Consider the following 23,163-nt stretch of genomic DNA (forward strand, 5'->3'; position numbering starts at 1 on the left):
TGAGCCCTGCTCTTTACATCCAACTAAATGCTATTTTTAGGCTAACTGCGACATTGATGTGTAAATCTGTGAATTAATTGCCCTGCTTTGCCAACTACGATGTCTTCAATGATAGAAGATGACAGTTGGCATGATGCGTGTGAATTCTTTGAAACAGAATCTACAGAGGAAGAGGAAGATATGGTTGTTCTATACATTATGCCTAGTTACTTTTTCACAGGGTTAGTACAATTTATTGACATAGAACTGCAATGATAGTCAAAGGATATCATTGGACTGTTGTCTGTCTTGATAAGAATGTATGAACAACAGATGTAAAGGTACCTCCGGTATCACCTCGTGACAAAAATGATCTGAAATGACACGTTTAGGGGGTTTCAAAACTGCATTAATAAAGAGTCATCGAACAATGGTTAAAGTTTTAATAAAATAATAATGCAGTATTTTTGTGCGAAACAGAAGTATTAACAAGCAATTGTTTTCATTATATCATATAAATTTCTAGTCAAATACATTCTTATATCTTCAATGTTTTGTTTGTGTATTGAGCACAATGTGAAAAGGCAAGAAGTCGCTAAGGTTGAATGTTGTTATAATTGGCGGTGTTGAACTGGGGTTTGATGCTCAAGATTCAGCAGAAGTCTGGTATGCTGCAAGATGTTACATACAAGTTTAGTACGATGCTATGGAGACAGATGACCTATTGTATGACAACTATCGTATATCTATCACGAGTTCTACTGTCTGTCTATCACTAGTTCTACTGTATAAATATCGCTAGTTCTGCTGTATATCTATCACTAGTTTTACTGTATATCTATCACTAGTTCTACTGTATATCTATCACTAGTTCTACTGTATAACTATCACTAGTACTACTGTATATCTATAACTAGTACTACTGTATATCCATCACTAGTTCTACAGTATATCTATCACTAGTTGTACTGTATATCTAACACTAGTTCAACAGTATATCTATCACTTGTTCTACTGTGTATCTATCACTAGTTCTACTGTATATCCATCACTTGTTCTACAGTATATCTATTACTAGTTGTACTGTATATTTATCACTAGTACTACTGGATATCTATCACTAGTACTACTGTATATATATATATATATATATATATATATATATATATATATATATATATATATATATATATATATATACATATCACCAGTACTACTGTCTGTCTATCACCAGTTCTACTGTATAAATATCCCTAGCTTTGCGGTATATCTATCACTAGTACTACTGGATATCCATCACTAGTTCTACAGTATATCTATTACTAGTTGTACTGTATATTTATCACTGGTACTACTGGATATCTATCACTAGTGCTACTGTATATCTATCACTAGTTCTACTGTATATATATCACTAGTTCTGTACATCTATCACTAGTTCTGCTGTATATCTATCACTAGTTCTACTGTATATCTAACACTAGTTCTACTGTACATCTATTAATAGTTGTACTGTATATCTATCCCTAGTTCTACTGTATATCTATCACTAGTTTTATTGTATATCTATCTCTAGTTCTACTGTATATATCTATAGTTCTACACTATATCAATCACTAGTTTTACTGTATATCTACCACTAGTTTTATTGTATATATATCACTAGGTTTACAGTACATCTATCACTAGTTGTACCGTATGTCTACTGCATGATTGTTCTTTAGCATATGTGTCTCTAGCTCATTCCCATCTTTTTCCCAATTTTACTGTCAACATATAACTAAGTCAGCTGTATGATTTTCTCATTTGAAACTGCATCAAGTGCTCCTCTCTTTAATTAGTTAGAGGTCATGTTCGTCTGCTGCTACTATGACATTGTATCGGAGTTGTCTAACTATGGCTTTCCGCATTTAGTAATAGTCCATGTTTTTACTAGATATGGAGTCAACAAAAAGAAAAGAGCTGCCTTCGAAATTGGATAACGAGCGAATACCAGCAGCTCCCAACTCCAACATGGTCAGAGGTGATAAAAAGACTGCTAGAAAGAAGCATGCTCTGTCTAACAGATTTGCAAATTCTTTAAATAAAATGTTTGCAAATGGTGACAATAAAAGGCCAACAAGTTACGGTAAGTGCTCTATAAGTTGAGGTAAGTGTAGGATATGTAATCAAATTTAACTGAATCGGAGAGGTTGAGGTAACTGTCTTGTAGGTAATCAAGCATAACTGTGTCCAACAAGTTAGTGTAAAGTTAATGTTTGTAACCGAACTTGACTGTATCGAGAAAGTATAATGAAACCTGTGACTAGCTACAATCATAAGTGTATCATCAGGTTATGTTTGTAGCTAAATTCACTAGGATTGTACCTAGTCACCTTACTTACTAGCTATTGAGCTGATGTACAAGTATAGAAAATAGTCTCTGATATTCATTGTGTTTAGTAACAAGCCAACTAACCTATCTGGAGCCCTGAACATTTTAGTTACTGATAAAGCCAAAACGATTGAGCGATCCGAGGTCCAAATCTCGATAAAAAATACAAGAAACATGGATGCAAAAGGTGATGGCCTAAAACATAGTCTCTGGGAAGTATAGATTGGCAGACTTACCTGCAGATATGGTTTATAATAAAGAAGGCTGTAGGTAGTTGTTCTGATAAATTTTACCATTAACCATAGTTGGTCATCATATTTCGTAACGCTGCACTCTATGAAAAAGTACAGGATAGTTTTCTGTATAAATGCAGATCAACACACTACTGTGGGCTGGTCATCGAGTCTACTGTACCCCGCTTCCAGTCTTCCAGCTTATGTAAATGAAGTTTTAACATACATCTATATATCCTCTTACGATATATTTATTTCTCAATCTACTGTCTATCTTTATCTCAACTGTATATATCTATGTCCTCATCCTAAATGTACATTTACCGCTGATTAACATCTCCAGGTCGTTTTTTTACCATCTCTAGGTTTGACTTTTTATAGATCTTCATTTTAACAGTTCATCTAATTCTAGATACAATGATATAATGATCACTGGTTTCTATGGTTATCACTATCTCTCTGACATACCTAGTGATAGTTCTCTCTATGTATTTATAGCTTAGTGTCTAGTAGTAGTGCGGGGTAAAGTAAAGAAGGGCGCAGCAGACAGGTATAACGCATGACTCACTCTATATATGCAAGTTGTCAGTGTCTACTGTCATTATAGCTGCGTATAGCTTGGGTCTGAAGCTCACTTATGGGCAGTACTGCTTGCATCACAAACCATTAACAAAAAGCTGGGTTGATTAACTGGCACACATGTCAAAAGTATGAAGCTTGATTACTGTTGATTCCTAGTTGCTTCTAATATGCACCGACTTTTCCTGGAAAGCGATTACTTCACTAAATGTTAAGCCAGACCAGCATCCAATAAGACATTTAATATATTTAGACAAGCCTTGGACTAGTGCATATCTACTAGCTGTTGCATGTCATCTATCCAAATCAGTAGTTTGATTGTGTAGGAAAGTTGTATGCTGCTAGCCAAGTCTAAAGGTGTTTCAGAGAGCAGTATAGGCCTTATCTTATCCTCTCATTTAGCCCACGACCGGATGTGTTCTGTTAAGTATGATAATGAGGCCTTATAGTTGACCCATCGTACCTCATGTAAGCCTGAGTACTTTGCAATGTCAACGTGACCAATGGCTGCGTAGGCAGTAGGCAAACAAGAGTGCCTCCTAAAACTACTCATAGATTCATTGACTTTCCAAGTAGCTAAAAAGTAGGTCACTTACCTGAGTGCATGTAAAAAGGACTGGTGATCAAAAGAACTCGGTGAGGTCGGTTTAGCTGTCAAGCTCAAGTCATCAGTTGGCCAGTAGTTCTATGTTTATGTTCATGGTGGGTAGTGGCATGCCAGCACCAAGTTTTTTCTGATTTTCTAAAGTTTCAAAGCATTTGTGGCAGGTGTCTTATGATCATGTTAAGTTTTACCTCAACCTCCAGACGGAGGAGGGAGATGGCGTGAGCGCAAGCGCTTTCCACTACAATCCTCGCCAGTGTCAGGATGAGGTGGTAAGGAACTCCTTGGTTGATGGTGAATGGGGAGGAGAGAAAGATGGGCCCGACTTCCCATTTCCCTCTAAGGCTAGCTTTGAGATTCAAATAATCTGTACAGTGTGGAACTATGTGGTGAGCAATCACTAGCTACCACAGGCTTTAGTTGGGTTTGCATAGCTTTAGACCTCATCCCCAGACTTCCTGCTCTTGTAGATATATATGTAGATAAAGGATGATGCATTGACGGCCTATTAATCCTTTCCACAGTACTATTGCATGTTTTCATTCAGTAGCCAGGGAATCACTGTCTCTATAGTGTTGATTTGGAGTTGTGCACACGTTGAGTTGCCATGCAATAAGTGATGCAATGGAGATTAGGGATGTGGATGATTTGCCAAAGAGATAAGGATTTCTACGCCAGAGCGGTGCATTCGGAACCTCTCAAATCAAAAGAAGAATGACTGAAATTTAAAAAAAACAATTAAAATAGAATAGCTGGCACAGCATTTTTTGACGCATCATCCGCAAGTTCTGTTTTTATCTTTCGGAAACATGATGGATTTAATCAAAATTTATGCGTAATAAAACTCTCTTGACTTGTGGATTTTTACTGTTGTTATTTTGTGAATGACTCAAAATTGTTGATTAATTGCGTCATTGAATCAGTGATGATCAGCTCATAGGGACATTGTACATAAACTTTGATCTACTGTCCCCTTTAGGTCTATGTTAATGGAGCCCACTTCTGCAATTACGACCATAGAGTGGACATCCGTTCCGTCTCTCACATCTACATAGATGGTGATGCTAAATTTACTGATGTCGAATTCACAGCATACTTTGTAAGTATCTACTAGTATTGACAGTCTGTGAGCATTGAAGGAACTAAGGCTACAATTTTCCTTAAGCTTTAACTACTGATGTAAGTAGTTCCTTGAACTATCATACTTATTCAGTACTGTGTGACTGACTTGATGAGAATAGAATGTCTGAACTACAGGGAGTTTTCTGTTCGCTTTCTAGGGAGCTCGTTACAACAGCATCATCCCACAGGAGCTGATTCCTGGCAGCTGGGTTAATGTGAATGTCGCTGTTCATGACAGCCCTCACAGGTGAGCTGCAGCAGTTTCAACATGACCATACAATCATGACACCCTATGCGGGTGTGGTTTTTTTGCTTTTTGACACAAATAGTTAATGACAATTCTTGCGTGTCAGTGTAGTTGGATAAATACGACTGACAGTTGTGACAACGTTCACAGGCGAGACGTAGTTGGATTAATGCGAACAAAGAAAATATCTATGGAATTCGCCACTCACGACTTGTCATGTATTTCAGTTAACAAAGTAACCTTTAAAACATAAAAAGTGCATTTTATAAGCAAGATATGAAAATCATCTTTCAAGGCCTACTCAAAATACTACAGAAACCTACCAAGTATTTCCAAGTAGTTAAATGAACATCGAGGGTGTGACCGACTATGTCCAATAAATGAAAAGTCAAAACTTTAGTTGTTACCGAAGGTCACTTTATAGCGAAAATGACACGGGATGACACCAACGAATTCTGAGAGAAAATTGGTGCAGTTTCATTCCCTTAATAGTCTGCAGTCCACATAATCACTGTGTTTCCTTGCTTCAAATGTGTTTGGAGTTGCCCGCTGCCGCCGAACTCACACTCGACTGTTTCAATGTTTTGGAGTCTCACTAAATATCTTTCCGAGATCCGTGATGTATACCTCAAAGTGAAACTTGTAAAAGTAGACTCACTTTCAGGTCTTCATGTCACTTTCCAATTTTTGCGTAATTAACTAGTTGTGCTAGAAAATATAATTATTTCATCATCCTCGTACGAACAACCCATCCTTGACATGTAAATGTTATGTAAAAGTAAAAACTCAAGCAAAAACAGTAGTGAGAAGAGAAGCAGTAGAATTTTTTCATAGCAGTGATCCATACGCTTGAACTAAACAATTTTCGTCTATAATAAGGAGAGCTTAACCAAGTGTTATCCATTTATCCATCCAGTGTTATCGATTCGGACTCATCATCAGTGAGCATTTTTATGAGCAAGGTAAAATGAAATTAAACGCATTTGGATTTTACTGCTTCTATGAATCGAAGTGGAAGCAACTCCAAACCAATTTGAAGCATGGAAACACAGAGTATATGTGACTAGCCCATTATTTTAACATACTCCTTGACTGTTTGTTGCAACTAGGTGATATCCATACCCAATGCAAATGAAGAGTAGCCAAGGTGGGTAATATCCCTCTCACATATAGTAGTCAGTCGTACGTCCTCTATTAGCCTGTGTCTGTCTTCTATTGACCTATTTAACATATCCAACTTGGGACATGAGCCCCGCTCACAGACCGACACATCCTATCAATGATCAGGCTGTAAGAAACAAGTATTTAGTCTTCTAGTATGAGTGTTTGTTTAGATTGTCTGTTAATATTTAAGGTTTGATATCAACTTGGTGTGTGACGCTTCTGATCAGGAAAGACAACTCTATCTCAACCCACGTTTCTATGAAAGGGAGACGGTTAGGAATTCAAGACTAGGTGGTGAGTACGCAGATGAGGAAAGAGAAGGTGGCTTCCCATATGAGGCTGGAAAAGTTTACAAGATCGGCATTCAGGTGCAAGATGACTATTACTCGGTAAGCTGGGCTTTATTGATATTTGTAGCAGCTACTGTGTTGCTGCAGACAGGAGACATGCTTGTCATGTACAACATTTGTAGTTAAGCTAGAATTGTGTAAACATATGTATAGCTACATAAGCTTGCATCTAGCCGTGACAGAATACATGTACAAGATATTATAGTCATACGTTTAAAATTCTCACACTTTCTCTGTTTTGAGCTTTCTACCTGGTAGCATTCAGTGACGTCTGTAATGCATGCAGATGACTTGTATTGTACAGTACCGAGCTTCTTGACAGCCGTTGCTGGTGTTTGCTAATGATGACTCAAATGTCAGGTTATTGACAGTTGTTGCAGGTATACATGACTAGTGAGTCACGTGTTTGGTATATTGACAACTGTTGCAGGTGTACGTGAGTAGTGAGCCATATGTGACATACAATCATCGATGTGATGCTCAGGATGCTCATCATCTAACAGTCAATGGAGATGTGTCTGTATTGGAAGTTAGATTTCTTAGCTCTTTAGTGAGTGCTGACTATATCGTCTCTATCCATAAAACCATCAGTAACCCTTTTTTTCTTTGTTTGGATCTGGAAGCTTGACTCATATTCACTGAAATATGGATGCGGTGTAATAACCTGCTGTAGGTAGACATCTCCTATCGCAAAGTGCCAGGTCTTAAGTCGGGAGACATTGCTACAGTCATAAGCTCCAGCAATGATGACCAAGGAAGATAAACATAAAGGTTAAACAGTTGAAGGTTTCTGACTTTGCAATGAAGAAAGTTTGAACACGCGCAAAATTTTAACAAAACTTGTTGACGTATCGTGAGTAATGAAACAACCTGATATCGAAGGTTTCTGTTTCTGAGTCACAACTAAAAAACCAGAAATGTTTGTTGCGTATTTCTGGAGTGTATGTAATCCAGGATCTAAGTACTGCACAAGAGAAAAACAAGTGATTTGTTTTATTTTCAGAACTGATGTGTTTATTGTTCCTATAGTTCATTCATCATGACTCTTCATTATTCTCTCTATCCCAGGTAAAGTTTTCAATTGAGGAATATCCTGGAAATTGTGTTTACTATTGCATTTTGGCCAATGCTAATTTGGTATATAGCAAAAGGACTGTTTTTAGACGAAAATGTGCATCAACAAGATTTTAAATAATGTGGTGTTGAAGTTGCCTCATTTTGTGTCATTACCTTGCTGAGACGATAACTCTAAATGAATCAGATAATGAATCAAACATGAGCACTGTTTTGGTGTATGTATATGATATTCAATAATAATTGTAATAATCATAAGTGAACCAGTAGAAGGTGCTATGAGCGTGGCTGTTCATGTTTGGAAGACTAAAAGTACATTTTATTTAAGATGCTATTAGATACTTGCCTATGTCACAATTCTGTCATAGGCATGAATCTGCCCAGACTTTGCCTAAAGTATGTTCTTGGCACAAAATGCACTTTCTGCAAAGGCATTTAAAGGATCTTGTGTACATATGTGAAATTTACATAAACATGTTTTGGGTCACCTGTAGGCGCCAATAAGTGTTTAGCAATATGAACATCTAGCATTAGCCAGGTCTGTACATGTACTTACCGGTGGCTACAAGAATCTAAGCCTTGTAGAGGGTGACAGATAACTAAACCTTTGTCTGAGACCAGCTGTTTGGTTAAAGCTTCATTCGTAACTTTTGCAGATTTTGTATCAACCTTCAAGGTAAGACTCCGGACGGTTCGTCATCAAGTTCTGATGAGGATGAGAAACACACAGACATTCCTCTGCACTTTTATCCAAGATGGGACCAAGGTAAGGGCTGTCTTACATAGAAAGGTTTTATCACTTTGTATATGGGTGACCTGATACACAGAGTTCTCTCACCATTAGGAGGTGTGGCATGATATACAGGGTGCTATCACCATTAGGAGGCGTGGCATGGGATACAGTGTCCAATCACCATTAGGAGGTGTGGCCCGGTATACAGGGAACTATCACCATTAGGAGGTGAGGCCTGATATACAGGGTCCTATCACCATTATGTGGTGTTGCCTGATATACAGGGTTGTATCACCTTTTAGAGGTGAGGCCTGATATACAGGGTTGTATAACCATTAGGTGGTGTGGCCTGATTTACAGGGTTGTATCACCATTAGGAGGTGTGGTCCGGTATACAGGGAACTATCACCATTAGGAGGTGGGGCCCGGTATACAGGGTCCTATCACCATTAGGAGGTGAGGCCTGATAAGCAGGATTGTATCACCATTAGGAGGTGTGGCCTGGTATACAGGGTCCTATCACCATTAGGAGGTGAAGCCCGGTATGCAGGGTCCTATCGCCATTAGGAGGTGTGGCCTGATATACAGGGTTGTATCACCATTAGGGGGTAAGGCCTGATATACAGGGTGCTATCACTATTAGGAGGTGTGACATGATATACAGGGTTATATCACCATTAGGAGGTGAGGCCTGATATACAGGGTCCTATCACCATTATGAGGTGCGGACTGATATTCAGGGTCATATCACTATTAGAAGGTGTTGTCTGATATACAGGGTCCTATCACCATTATGAGGTGTGGACCGATATGCAGGGTCCTATCACCATTAGGAGGTGTGGCCTGATATGCAGGGTTGTATCACCATTAGGGGGTAAAGCCTGGTATACAGGGTGCTATCACTATTAGGAGGTGTGACATGATATAACGGGTCATATCACCATTTGGAAGTGTGGCCCGGTATACAGGGTTGTATAACCATTAGGAGGTGTGGCCAGATATGCAGGGTCATATCACCATTAGAAGGTGTGGTCTAATATACAGGGTCCTATCACCATTCGGAGCTGAGGCCTGATATACAGGGTCATATCACCATTAGGAGGAGAGGCCGGATATACAGGGTTCTATCATCATTAGGAGGTGGGGCCCGGTATACAGGGTCCTATCACCATTAGGAGGTGAAGCATAATAAGCAGGGTTGTATCACCATTAGGAGGTGTGGCCCGATATACATGGTCCTATCACTATTAGGAGGTTTGGCCTGATATACGGGGTTGTATCACCATTAGGAGGTGGGGCCCGGTATACAGGGTCTTATCACCATTAGGAGGTGAGGCCTGATAAGCAGGATTGTATCACCATTAGGAGGTGTGGCCCGGTATACAAGGTCCTATCACCATTAGGAGGTGAAGCCCGGTATGCACGGTCCTATCACCATTAGGAGGTGTGGCCTGATGTGCAGGGTTGTATCACCATTAGGGGGTAAGGCCTGATATACAGAGTGCTATCACTATTAGGAGGTGTGACATGATATACAGGGATATATCACCATTAGGAGGTGAGGCCTGATATACAGGGTCCTGTCACCATTAGGAGGTGTGGTCTGATATACAGGGCTTTATCACCATTTTGAGATATTACATGATGTACAGAGTCCTATCACAATTAGGAGGTGAAGCCCGGAATACAGGGTCATATCACCATTAGGAGGTGTGGCCTGATATACAGGGTCAAATGACTATTAGGAGGTGAAGTTTGATATACAGGGTCCTATAAGCATTAGGAGGTGAGGCCCGGTATACAAGGTCCTATAACGATTAGGAGGTGAAGACCGGTATACAGGGTCCTATCACCATTAGGAGGTGTGGCCTGATATACAGGTTTCTATAACCATTAGGAGGTGAAGCCTCATATACAGAGTTCTATCACCATTAGGAGGTGAGGCCTGATATGCAGGGGCCATTTGGCATCAGGAGTTGTGGCATGATATACAGGGTTCAAACACCATCAGTAAGCATCGCCTGATATACAGGATTATGTAACCTTTAGGAGGTGTGGCCTGATAAACAAGGTTCTACCACCCTTAGGAGGCGCAGCCCGCTTCATGATGTTTCTTAATAATATTATAGCAAAGCTTGCTGTATGTGAAATTGTACTCAACACTCTGAAGAATGGAGATTTGGGTGACGAGGAGATTTTTCCCCTCCCAGAGGCTTTTTACCCTGGCAGACAGTTATACGTTCAGTTAAATGTTCAGTTCAATTGTTCAATTTAATTGTACGATGACAGCCCAAACTAAATTGATTGGAATTGGAGAATCCCAAGTACTATAAAAAAGAAACATTGCTTCATCATTGTAAGCCTAGTTGGTTGCTTTAGGTTTTGAATATTTTTGTTTGACTACCAACTTTTGAACAGTCTAAAAAAGAGCAGATTGCACAACCTAGTGAATAGAGTAAACCTAATAAAATAGTTTGTGGGGATTGGCTAAGGATTTAAATTAACCGATTATTTTAACAGCTCTAGTTAAGGTTTATAGTCCGAACCTCGACTGGTTTGAAACTCGACGAGTTTGAATATCGACAACGGTTGGTCCAATCTCGACAGCAGTTTTACTATTTTACCATCTACTATTTTCATAATAAATGAGCGATTTATATGTAAAAGATTTATTTGTGCAAAAATATCTTGTGATCCATTTCTATCTATCTATCTCGATAAAATATCTCTTGTGGCCCGATAAGCCTTTAGAGATAAGATGCGACTATAACGATAAAAGAGATCAGATATTCTTATAAAATCGAGAGTTAAATAAAATCTGCCATTGAGCTTGTTCCATATATATATCAAAACTTCATGACTCGGTTAAAAAATGAGAACTTCATGGCATCTGTATTAATAGTGTGCCTAATATTAGACCCACGAGTAAAATAGGCAGAGTTGCACAGTGTAAACTTTTTAAAATCGACCATAAGGTCTTGATTTAAAATTTGATGCAGCACTCTCCAGCTTTTGTAGGCCTAACAATATTTTGCCCAACCTAAATATAGAACGAATGCTAAAACAAGTAACAATCATAAATATGGTTGACTGTTAAGCTAGCAAAATGTTTTATTTGAAATCTAAACTTCAGTGAGTAGCTTTGATTGTTATTTCTTGACGTGAGGATATAACTGCAAAAAAACATTTATTATTTGTTGAAGATTAAATTATCGTAAAACTGCATCAGCTTTTGTCGATGTTCGGACCAACCTTTGTCTAGATTCGGACCAACCTCTGTCGAGATTGGGACTTGTCTAGGTTCGGACTTGTCGATGTTGGGACTGTTTTCCCTAGTTAAGGCAAGAATAATTTGTATTCATATTTTGTTATATTTCAAAAAAAATTTAATTTATATACTAGAGATTCCCGTCATGCAGCCCACTACCAAAGTGATAATTGAAAAAGAAAGGGTACTGCCGGTTGAGAAATGCAATATTAGCAGTCGGATGGCACTGCAGTGCAATAGGAGAACTGCAATGGTAGCTGTAATGTACTGGGTGTTATTATGTACAACAAACAGGAATAATGAAAGGAAAATGTTATGTTTATATCTCTCCCCTGCCATGGGAGAAATGTAATATTATAAGTAAAATGGCAAGCCGCTGTGTAATATACACAGGCTTGGGGGGGAGGCTGTATATCATTGCTCATAGCAAGCAATAGCAAGAAGTTGTGATATTCATCTATATATCTATAAAATTACGCTGAATTCAAAAATCTAAACAGATTTTACCTGCTTGATCTCCATGGCTGCATGCCTACTTGATCTCTATGGCTGCATGCCTACTTGATCTCCATGGCTGCATGCCTACTTGATCTCTATGGCTGCTGCATGCCTACTTGATCTCTATGGCTGCATGCCTACTTGATCTCTATGGCTGCATGCCTACTTGATCTCGATGGCTGCATGCCTATTTGATCTCTATGTCTGCATGCCTACTTGATCTCTATGGCTGCATGCCTACTTGATCTCTATGGCTGCATGCCTACTTGATCTCAATGGCTGCATGCCTACTTGATCTCTATGGCTGCATGCATACTTGATCTATATGGCTGCATGCCTACTTGATCTCTATGGCTGCATGCCTACTTGATCTTTATGGCTGCATGCATACTTTATCTCTATGGCTGCATGCCTACTTGATCTCTATGGCTGCGTGCCTACTTGATCTCTATGGCTGCATGCCTACTTGATCTCTATGGCTGCATGCCTACTTGATCTCTATGGCTGCATGCATACTTGATCTATATGGCTGCATGCCTACTTGATCTCTATGGCTGCATGCCTACTTGATCTCTATGGCTGCATGCATATTTGATCTCTATGGCTGCATGCCTACTTGATCTCTATGGCTGCATGCTTACTTGATCTCTATGGCTGCATGCCTACTTGTCCTCTGTGGCTGCATGCCTACTTGATCTCTATAAACTTGATCGCTCTTGAACTATAGAAATAGATGTATATCTATAAGAAAATGTAGGCCTATTTCTTAATTTTGCAGACATTAAAAACGGCTTAGCAGTACCGCAATATTGACTACAGCCGCAGTATCATCAACAAAATCTTTTGAAAAATAATAACCGTAACATATTGCACACCATCGGTCACTATAGGCTTACTTTGATCTTCTAAATTCTAAAGGATATTCTTTTAATTAAATCTTATAATAATCCGATAAAACTGAATAATTATTTTTATAATTAAATATTGTAATAATCTTATAAGAATCGTTAGAAAAATATCATCGTCATTTTCTTTACTTTCACTGCTTTGGACATCAATTGGAATATCGAAGTACTCATTATAAGTGTCCAAAATGTCAGAGTCCGGTAGAATTGGCAAAAAACGATTACTTTTCAGTACTTCTACAATGATTACAGAAACCTTCGGCAATTGGACAATGCCATAGACTGGTGAAATGTGCACGCCTTTTTTGTGAAATGCGCACGACTTCATGGTTCTACTCTTTTTTGCACGGCCTTACCAGCGTTTCATTGGCCGGTCTTAATTTTGAGTAAAAAACGCTCGTCAAGTTTTTATCTCGAGTTTAAGCCAAATTCATCTGTCTATGTATAATCCGATCAGATGGGTTAGTTTTAGGATATTGCAGAAACTGTTCAAAAACTTGGTAACATATTTAAATATGTTTACACGTGTTTTGTATCATTATTAATTGTTATACTTGAGCGACCTTACACAAAATTGGTTAACATTTTTGGTGTTTTTTATGATACAAGGGTTTGATAACGGCCGTGGACGGATAATTTTTCGGGAGTTGTGTGCGCATATGCATTTATCATTGAGCTCCCAAACATTCGCTTCGCTCGTGTTTGGTTGTGGGATAATTGACAAGGTTTAATGACGGAGGAAAAAATAAATATATTGTATTCATTGAAATTTTTATTATTTTTTTCTTAAGACAAACAAGACAAAACAGGACACTAAATGTCAAAACAAGTGAATTACCTACACCAAAATACTTTTACAAGAAATATAATGTCCTACAGCGGGTTATAGTAAAACACTAATTGTTGAGAAAGAAACATTGGGGATAAGTGAATCAAAGGCTATGTTATCATTTTATTATTATCAGTTATTATTATGTTACAAATACTGCTGTAGCCTGTGGTCTGTTACATTTACAGCAGGTAGAAGCAGCGTTCCAAGCTGCTGTGACTAAAGATGAACACTTGAAGCTAAAGAACAACTTGATCCAAGTGATAGAGTTTACTAATGGCATGAGGTCTTGTATTAATTTGAACACATTGTATGAGGTTTTACAGTAAAGTTAACCAATAGCGAAGAGTGGTTCATGGCTGTAACTACTATTAGGAGGTCTTACAATATTTCCAAGACTTTGTAATTAGGCAGCCAAACTTCAGAAGATTTTTCATTCAGTAGTAGTCTTTTTACACTGTGGTCACACTATACACTCTATACTCTAGCTGCAGTTGTTTTTTCTTTTCCTATCTGGTAATTGTCTTTCCTTTGATAGGGCTTAGTTTTCTATAAATAAATATTCGAGAGAGATAGTGTGGCTGAGAGAGAGTATGGGAGAGAGAGAGAGAGAGAGAGAGAGATGAAGAGAGAGTGTGGGAAAGAGAATGTGTAGGAGAGAGTGTGCGGGAGAGAGAGTGTTTGGAAAAGAGCAAATGAGAGAAAGACGAAAAGGTTGAGAGAAACGGGGGACAGAGAGTGGAAAGGAGAGGAAGAGAAAGAGGGAGAGAGAATGAGTGGGAGGGAGACCGAGAGAGTAAGCGGAAGAGAAGGAGTGGGAAAGAGATGGAGAAAGAGGGAGCCGAAGAGAGAGAGGGAGCGGGAGAGAGGGGGAACAGAAGAACGGGAGAGAGTCAGAGAGAGGCCGAGAGGAGGGCGTGAAAAAGAGAGAGTTGAATAAATAATAGTCAAAACATTAATCAAAAAATAAAGATTAGGTCGTGACAAAAAGTGAACAGACAGACAGACAACAGCCAATAATTTTATAGATAAGGTAAAGATGAACTGCATCTATTGCCAGGAAGCTAAATATCAGACACAGGCGCTTAGCCAAATACTCCGATGATGACTTCTGGTACTATAGCTGACACTCAAGATGACATCTTTCTACAAGTTCTCTATAGCAGCCCTCAAAATACGACAAAGGCGATAAAGAGGCACGATATCTTTCCTTCGGATAATCAGTCAGGTGGGTAGTGAAGCGTTTCTAAAAGTATTAAAGTAAACAAGCGAAAATATAAAGTCTGAGATGGTCACTCAACCCTTTCACTGCCAACTATGTACAAATTCGGGTATCTGCCAAGTGCCAGCCATTTTGCCGAAAATTGCCTATACTGCTTCGTGATATGTAAACAGTAGTTTTCCCGATTTCAATCTTTATCTAGAACATTTTTGTTCCATATTTTAATTTGCCAACGTTTTAACCGGCATTGCTATGCAAAAAATCATTGGATATATAATTTGTGCGATGATAAAGCTATGTGAAGCTATGATCGATGCAAAGCTAAAACGATCTTCCATGTTTCTTACTCTTACAAAACTATTACTTTCACCACTCTCAGAGACAGTGCTGATGCTTTAATTATCTGTATATTAACGAAAATATGAATCTGAATTGGCTATAATGTCATCAACATAACTAATTAAATGTTTTCTGACTCGTGTGCGGTAATTAATGAACTCACACAAAAAACACATTCGTTTTTAAAACATAAATTCTCAAACAAAAGTTTAAAATTGCTTTGTTATTTTAGGCTAATTTTATAGACAAATCTTCGGACAACACTGTCAAGTTCATAAAAGTCTTAAAGAATGTGGGTTATGTTGTCAACGAATAATAAAATTAGGTAACTACTCAATTGCTGGAAAAGTCGCAATAATGCGTCTACAGCAGTCGTACCACGAAAACGCATTTATGCACCTACGGCAGTGAACGGGTAAATGACTGGCTCACTAACAATGACTCAGGGTTATGAGACTAAATATGCTTGTAATATATCGGAAGGCGTAGAGCATATACATACAAAGTTTGGCTGAAATCAGTCAAACTTCATAATCATATGCTACGTGCTTTTGAGTGTGGAGAACAAGGAAACTTATGGTGTTTGGGCAGACCAACAGACACACACTCAATGAAAAAGTTGAGTTTGTTAATATAATACTAGATACTGTATTAAAGATGTAGTTGCGTCAAAATTTAAGTTGATCTTAAAAGAAAGCATTTTTTTTTCTCTATCAGTTGATATGTTGTTTGTTGTGTTACGCGATCGCATTGCCAAGATATTTGAAGATTAAAACCGAAAAAATCTGATCGCCGTAAAAACGCTCAGGCCACAAAAACGTGCCCAGCCTCGCCAAAAATGATGTCACGCGTTTGGCAACCTGTCTCTATCCCTCGTATTCACATCGGCTATTTGCGATAAAAGTCTAGTCTTACGCGGCTCTATTGGCATATATCTTATTTTGTATTTGCTCATGTTAGCTAGAATAAAATTTTAAATCCTGCTACAGATGCATTATTATGAATGTTTCAAAGGCCTCAAATAACGAAAATTGAAAATTTGTTCTACTCACTTTCTCCAAATGTTGTTTAAACATTTGGGTACCGACTACCAATTCTACCGGTCTACGGTAATTCTGTCAAGTCACTTTATGTAGGACGCGGTCTTTGTATCAGCAGTTTTGCAGCTAACCTATACAGCCTCCCATAAGCCCCGCCCACATTATGTCGCCTATTACATATTGCCTACGTACTAGTTTCTTGCTAGTAGCAATGATATACATTGCTGTATATCATTGCTAGTAGTATTCTTACCGAATACTAAATTAATGAAATAAGCAAGCCACCTCTTTGAAAAGAATATAGACAGGGATAGAGTTTTAAGGATGAGAAGTCTGCTGCAAACTGGATTTGAACTCACATTCTTCAGTTCTGCGGACACCCATATACCATATCCGATTGACTACAATATTCTGCAAATCATGTTTTGCATTATCTTTAACAATATTATTTTATTATATAATTTTACAAGCAAAAATATTTTCATCTCGGCATAAAGCTTTTATTAAAGATATTCATCAAGTCGTGGCCACTCACATAGTATTAGCTGATACAATAAGACAAATTCATCTACTGCAACAAACTCAACAAAACATCATCCAGCACGCATTCAATTCTCGCTTTCTCCTTTATGGCAGTTTCCACACTGACAAAGCTTCTTCGGCTGGTGGGACGACATAAACATTCTGTAATCAGTAAAGCAAGTAAATGTAAACAAAGTAGATGCAATAAATATGTCATTCATAGATATGTCATTCTAAAGCGTATCTATTGACAGCTTCCAAATTGGGAGTTGAATAGATTGCGAGTGTAATTTTAAAAACGAATAAACATTTAATAAAGGCGCAAGTACGCCAAGCCAACGATTCGAAGCTTTGGTTCTGGAAATTAAAGATTTGCAATGATCAATCGATTTTACCCACTTCCTACGAGTGAAAATAATTTGTAATCATGACTCTAATTTACCAAAGAAAATTCGAAAAAAATATTATAGCTAGGTAAAACGGCAGATAAGCTATGAACCGATGATTGGAGATAGCAAAGAATTATCATTTTATTAATTAGTACATGTATTTATGACTATAAAAAATATTACATTTACTAAAGTATAGAAGACTCTAAGTTAATTTACCTCCATTCTGTCTTCTTCTGCAGCAAAATGCTGCTGACGCCTGTCAGCTTTGGCCATAGGCTGTCTACTCTAATATTTTACTTAAAGTTGCTCAGAAAACTCTGAGTAGCGGTCGCTCGAACTTGAAGCCATTTTAAAACTATGTATACCTTAGTAATTGTTGAAACGCGTTGAATCAGAAACAATGATGAGAATCTTCGAGACCACAGACAACGCGTTTTACGAGTGATAACATTTATTACGGCCTATATAAAAATTTCGCACGCATGATTGGCTAACGAATCGACCTCATTTTTATCGCTCGTGGTTTCGTTTCAGATAACAAGCTTGTTACGTCACGAAATTGGCACCCGCTGGAACGTGAGCTTTTTAACAGAGGGCCTCATTCAAACGCATATATCTCTGGACAGGGTTGGTCTACAAAGACAAAAATGGCATCAAATTGTAGCTGATGTTTTAGCCTTTTATGGGTCCTAATTTCATTTTTGACGCAACTACATCTTTAATATAGATATTAATTTTTTTTTACTAAGATAAGAGTCGTGTCCGCCTCCCTGCAACCACGGTTGCAGGCTGTGAAAAAAAATTGCAGCTTATAGGATTTGTACTCCTCACATTTTGCTCAACAGCTCATCACACTTTCAAATGACCAAATCTGCCTTCTAAAAAATTGGAATAAATGTCCACACACTTGTTCTCTGCACTTTATTGGAACACCAGACAATCTCTAACAGCACCCTGGCCCACCAGAGCGCTAGTGTAGGTAATATGACGAAATTTCATATTTAAAATGGGAACGCTACAATTTAACAAGTGAAAACACAAGCATTTACATCCACCTTTGTTAGACACTAGTAGCAGTTTCTCTCAAACACTTCCTTGATTAGCAATTATTCTCGATGTTTCAATCATCAACTGCTGGTGTTGTTAAGTTAAACACTCCATTGCCCGCAATCACTTCATAGTTGTGTTCTCTTAAATATGGAGCTAGTTTTAGGAATTATAAAGTACTGAGTTGATTAATATAGCTTACTAACTCTTGCCAGCTAGCTCTAAGGCTAAAAAGCCAAGTCACTTTGTTAATTCCATTATAGTTTCAGCTGTGTTGATAAAAACCCTTCTATATCTCATAGTACAGTGTATAGGTTACACATTCAGTACGTGGTGCATGTTATTTTGATCTTAATGGGGAGTTAAATACAGGCAAACTAGGATAACTCAAACTTCACTGGTCCAAGCAGAAGTGTTCGAGTTATCAGAGCGTTCGAGTAATCAGAGCACTGTCACAAGTCCATGTATTTATTAGTAAACAAATGTACATATACAAACTATATATGAAGCAAATGCATAGATGGCTTGTTGCAAATTAAAAGGTTTCTAATGTGAAGTTTAAAAAAATTTCATCAGAAAATATAAACTTTTCAATCACTTGAGATTGGTTTGTAGTTTTAGGTGATGTGATTGTCAGGACGTTTTCTGATTAAAATTGGCTAAACTTGATTGCTGTTGAAATGCTTAGAAGAAAAGACATATTTTTCTTTTGAGTGTTTTAACCAAAATCAATTTTGACGATTTTTCTTTGTTATTTTGAAGGTTACCACGCTTTTCCTTGCTTTTGGAGGGCCATTGCTAAGCAGTTGTTTGGTAAAATCTGATTTTTTGCGAACCTTTGGAAATGTCGTTAACAAAAATATTTTGTCGATGATAGTAATAACGACGTCTAAGAACTAGTAAAAGTTGAAGTTTATTTCTATGGTTTGGAATAAAGTAATATTCAAAAATGATAACAACCATATCGGTAGTCATTGGGCAAAAAGCTGTTCAAGTTAACCAAGTTGAGGTTGAGTTATCTAAAGCAATTTATCATTGCGAGGGAATGGACCAAAAAACCGTTCGAGTTAACTATGTGTTTGAGCTATCCGAAGACAATTCATCTGAGTTTGACTGTATGTCATCTACATATGTAATCCCGAAAGAATTATCTATTATTTAAAATATGCCATTTTCTGTTGTGGTCTTACTTTTAGCTGTTCTTATCAGCGTAGTCTCTATGAGTCATACTTGGTTGTTCTCAGTCTAGAACAACCAAATATGACTAGAACAACTAGAACAGCAGTCTAGTCTCAGTTGTCTTCTCCAGACACTGTATACTTTGCTATACTCTAGGAAAAAAAGCCAAGTCATGCCGTTCTCTAAAGCTGCTTCTCATATTCTAGGGCACCTTTTGGTTGCTTTAAACACCGTCTCATATGTTTGTGTCTCATATTTCTCGTATGTTGGACACTTGCATGTTGAGATATGACTGTATTGATTAATAGTCATCATAATAATCTACCTACTAATAACTATTCTATTAGAATCTATAATTTTTATTATTCAATCAGCAACTGTTAATTTTTTTAAAACAATTTTTAACCAACTATTCTAGTCTAGCCTTTGTACCATGAACCTAGAGAAGACAAGTATACTCGATACCAGATAGTAAAGTACTTGAGGCTGTAGCTAGGAGGCTAGTAGCACTGGTACTACTTGTGCTAGTACCTCCATCTCTGCCATGTGGATAGTAACTATTGGCTATTTTATTAGCTCATATTGATTGGTATATAGTGTATAGGATGTTTGTATACTAAGGCTAGGAAATGAGTGGATGTATGTTATCTAATTCATATCTTAATAAGATTCAATATTTTATGTGTGCCTAAAGGCATTTATACGTGTACATGCCAGACAAAATATGTCTTTTCTGTAGCCAACCTTTGGAGACGCATTTAGAGTGGAATAAACTTGGAGCTTTATGGAAGAATGCCAATGGACCAATTGAGGTCAATTGCCACATGCCAAATGATTTAATTAGCCAGTAGCCAATAGAGATAGATACAATGGCAGGTGCTGTACCTGGCTTGAGAAGTCTGGATTGTGTCTGACACCTTGAGAAGTCGTCAGACACAATCACTAGCATTACATGCTACACATTTTTGAGCTTCAAAATAATGATTTTGATCGAAGATTCACATGGTTTGCATGATTTACAGCTTTGCATGATATGTGGTTTGCAGTAGTGGTCGCACAACTCCCAATTGTTTGTAGCTGACGAGTTCACGCGCTACAACAAAATTGTCCGAGTTTTCTATATAAGCCTGTTGCACTTTTAGCTACAGCGGGGCGCATGTTTTACATCGCAGCTGACACTATTTATTGAGCTGAGATGTAAAACACAGTTAATTCACAATGACTATTTACAGCTGACACTATTAAAATGCATTCAAGGTCAAATGTCAATCTCCCCTTTCAATTCACTTCTCATATTCATTTCACTTTAATTCATTTCTCTTCGGCCATCTATCGTTAACGAAAAGTTTAATACAACTGTTGTCGAGGTTTGCGATGACTAACTCTGCTGAGACTTTCATTAATTTTGTTACTTCAAATCATCTTCAAAGAATATATTTGAGTACCTTTAAACTGGGAGCGTTTTGTTTTTTTCTTTTTCAGTAGTTTTAATTTGGAGTAATCTTTAAATGCAATCAGAGTTTTATTATTAAAAATCTGTTATTTGACCATTTTATTTTTTTATGATTTTATTTAAATTATTAAAAGTTCAAATGCAATGAAAAAGAAATTTTCTATGTTAATAAATTGCCCAAAAGTGAACTGTTTATTTTGACTTCCAGCTTTTTCAAATCTAATCTTATGAAGTACTGAGTTAATTGGCCTTGTTATTATACATAAACTTTTTAAATTTCTTAAAGTTTAAACATCATGAAAAAGCAATTGGTACTATAACAAACTGCCCAAGGCTTGACTGTTCCCTATGACTTCTACACTTTGTACATCTATGCATGTAAATTGGCATCATGCAACAGAAGACAACTTCTTTTACTAGTCACCTTTTACCATCAGACCTGTTGGTACTAGAACAGTAAACTTTCATATCAATGTGACTAAAGACTGTCATATGGACTCATCATGACTAATAATGTTAATAACTAACATCCTGACAATCTGGAGTGTCGTGAGAGATGGTCATGAGTAATAACTTACTGCATGATTATTACTAATTGATTGAGCTGGTCAATTAGTGCAGGTGAGAGTGTGCTGTGCAGCTAAACTAAAAGTTGTGAGTTCGAATCTCGTGTGAAGCAACCTTTTGTTACATTTAAGCGAGGTTTCAATCGGGTGGGTGAACTGGCCGGGCTTTTGTTATAGTAAATATTGTTTAATACATCGTGTATTGTGTACCTATTATAGACACCCCAATACACATACATGCGGGTGTCTATTACCAGCTGGAATGAGGGGCCTCTTTGTATAAAAAGTAAGAGAGTCCAGTGTGACTGACTGTGTTGCAAATACGATATTTAGCGTAATGAAAGTTGTGTCTGTCTGAATCCAGGGTTGGAGGTGAGGATAAAAGACTGCTATGGATATAACTTGAACCCTGGACATACAACTTTGCAGATCAACACTTTAACACCTGCACCAAGCATCTGCCTTCAGACATCTCTGAATATTTAATAATATACATGTACGTATACTCTGTGTTCTAGTTTTTGCATAGGATATTTTGTCTAGAATTTTTCGTAGTCTTAGCAAAACTCCAATAGTGGTTTGCACCAATGAGAAGTGAGATTTAATTTGTTCATTAGAGTGATGTTGGTTATCTTGAACAACTCTGATCACTTTTGGAGTTGTCCTCCATTTTGTTTAAACTACGTCATGGGCATACAACTTCTATTGAATCAAAACCAGGATCTTTCAATTGTTCCGTTGTATTGTAGAACTAAAGCTGAATGTGAAGGAGCTTGCCTACCTGCAGTGATTATCAGAGCATAAGTGCCTGTTAATACTTGTCAGTTGCCAATGGTGGCAGGACTGTGTAGGGTTAACTTAAGATCATGGGAAAGGAGACTAGATTTCAGTGAGTAAAGTTGTCAACAAATCTTTTATCAACAAATCAATCTGTTCTATAACCAGAGCCGTGTCTGTCCATTATTTTGAAGTCATGCTGAGAGCATTATGCAAAAATATTCTCTACACAGGAATCGAACCTGGTTACTCGACTTCCTAACTAAGTTATCTACCACCTGTGCCACTCGACCACCTTGTTGCTTTTTAGAATTATTGTACAGATACTTATTACACATGAGGGTCTCTCATAGTGGGTCAGACTGCCAGTTACTAGTCTGTGATCATTGCTTCATATCTGTTTATGATTTAGAAGCCTTTTCTCAATTATGCCTGATAGTATAACTTGCTTACATTACATGTCTAGTTAATTACTGTAATTTGGTTGGACTAGTTTATGCAATGGTGAACAAGAATAGGCTACATATTTTTGTATTTATAATTACGGTTTGGAAGTTGGAATAAAATATTGCCTTATTGAGGATTTGAACTCACAACATGCTGCCTGGTGGACAACACCTTAACAACTGAACTAATCGATTATTCATGAACTTTATAGAATAATTGT

At 37.6% G+C, this 23,163-nt stretch overlaps 2 protein-coding genes across 2 annotated transcripts in view; one reads left to right on the top strand and one right to left on the bottom strand.

Annotated features, from left to right (window-relative positions):
• LOC137404153 (repetitive organellar protein-like) overlaps window positions 1–23,163 on the bottom strand; it is a 245,932-nt gene that overhangs the window by 144,311 nt on the left and 78,458 nt on the right. The window lies entirely within an intron of this gene.
• LOC137404023 (32 kDa beta-galactoside-binding lectin-like) lies at window positions 100–22,509 on the top strand. The gene is given in 10 exon segments (XM_068090178.1): window positions 100–183; window positions 3,934–4,158; window positions 4,749–4,868; window positions 5,050–5,138; window positions 6,493–6,691; window positions 7,083–7,202; window positions 7,326–7,423; window positions 8,383–8,492; window positions 15,083–15,187; window positions 22,469–22,509. Coding segments are annotated over 10 exon segments (1,191 nt in total).

Source organism: Watersipora subatra, chromosome 9 (assembly GCF_963576615.1).
Source record: "Watersipora subatra chromosome 9, tzWatSuba1.1, whole genome shotgun sequence".
Classification (NCBI taxonomy): Eukaryota; Metazoa; Bryozoa; class Gymnolaemata; order Cheilostomatida; family Watersiporidae; genus Watersipora; species Watersipora subatra.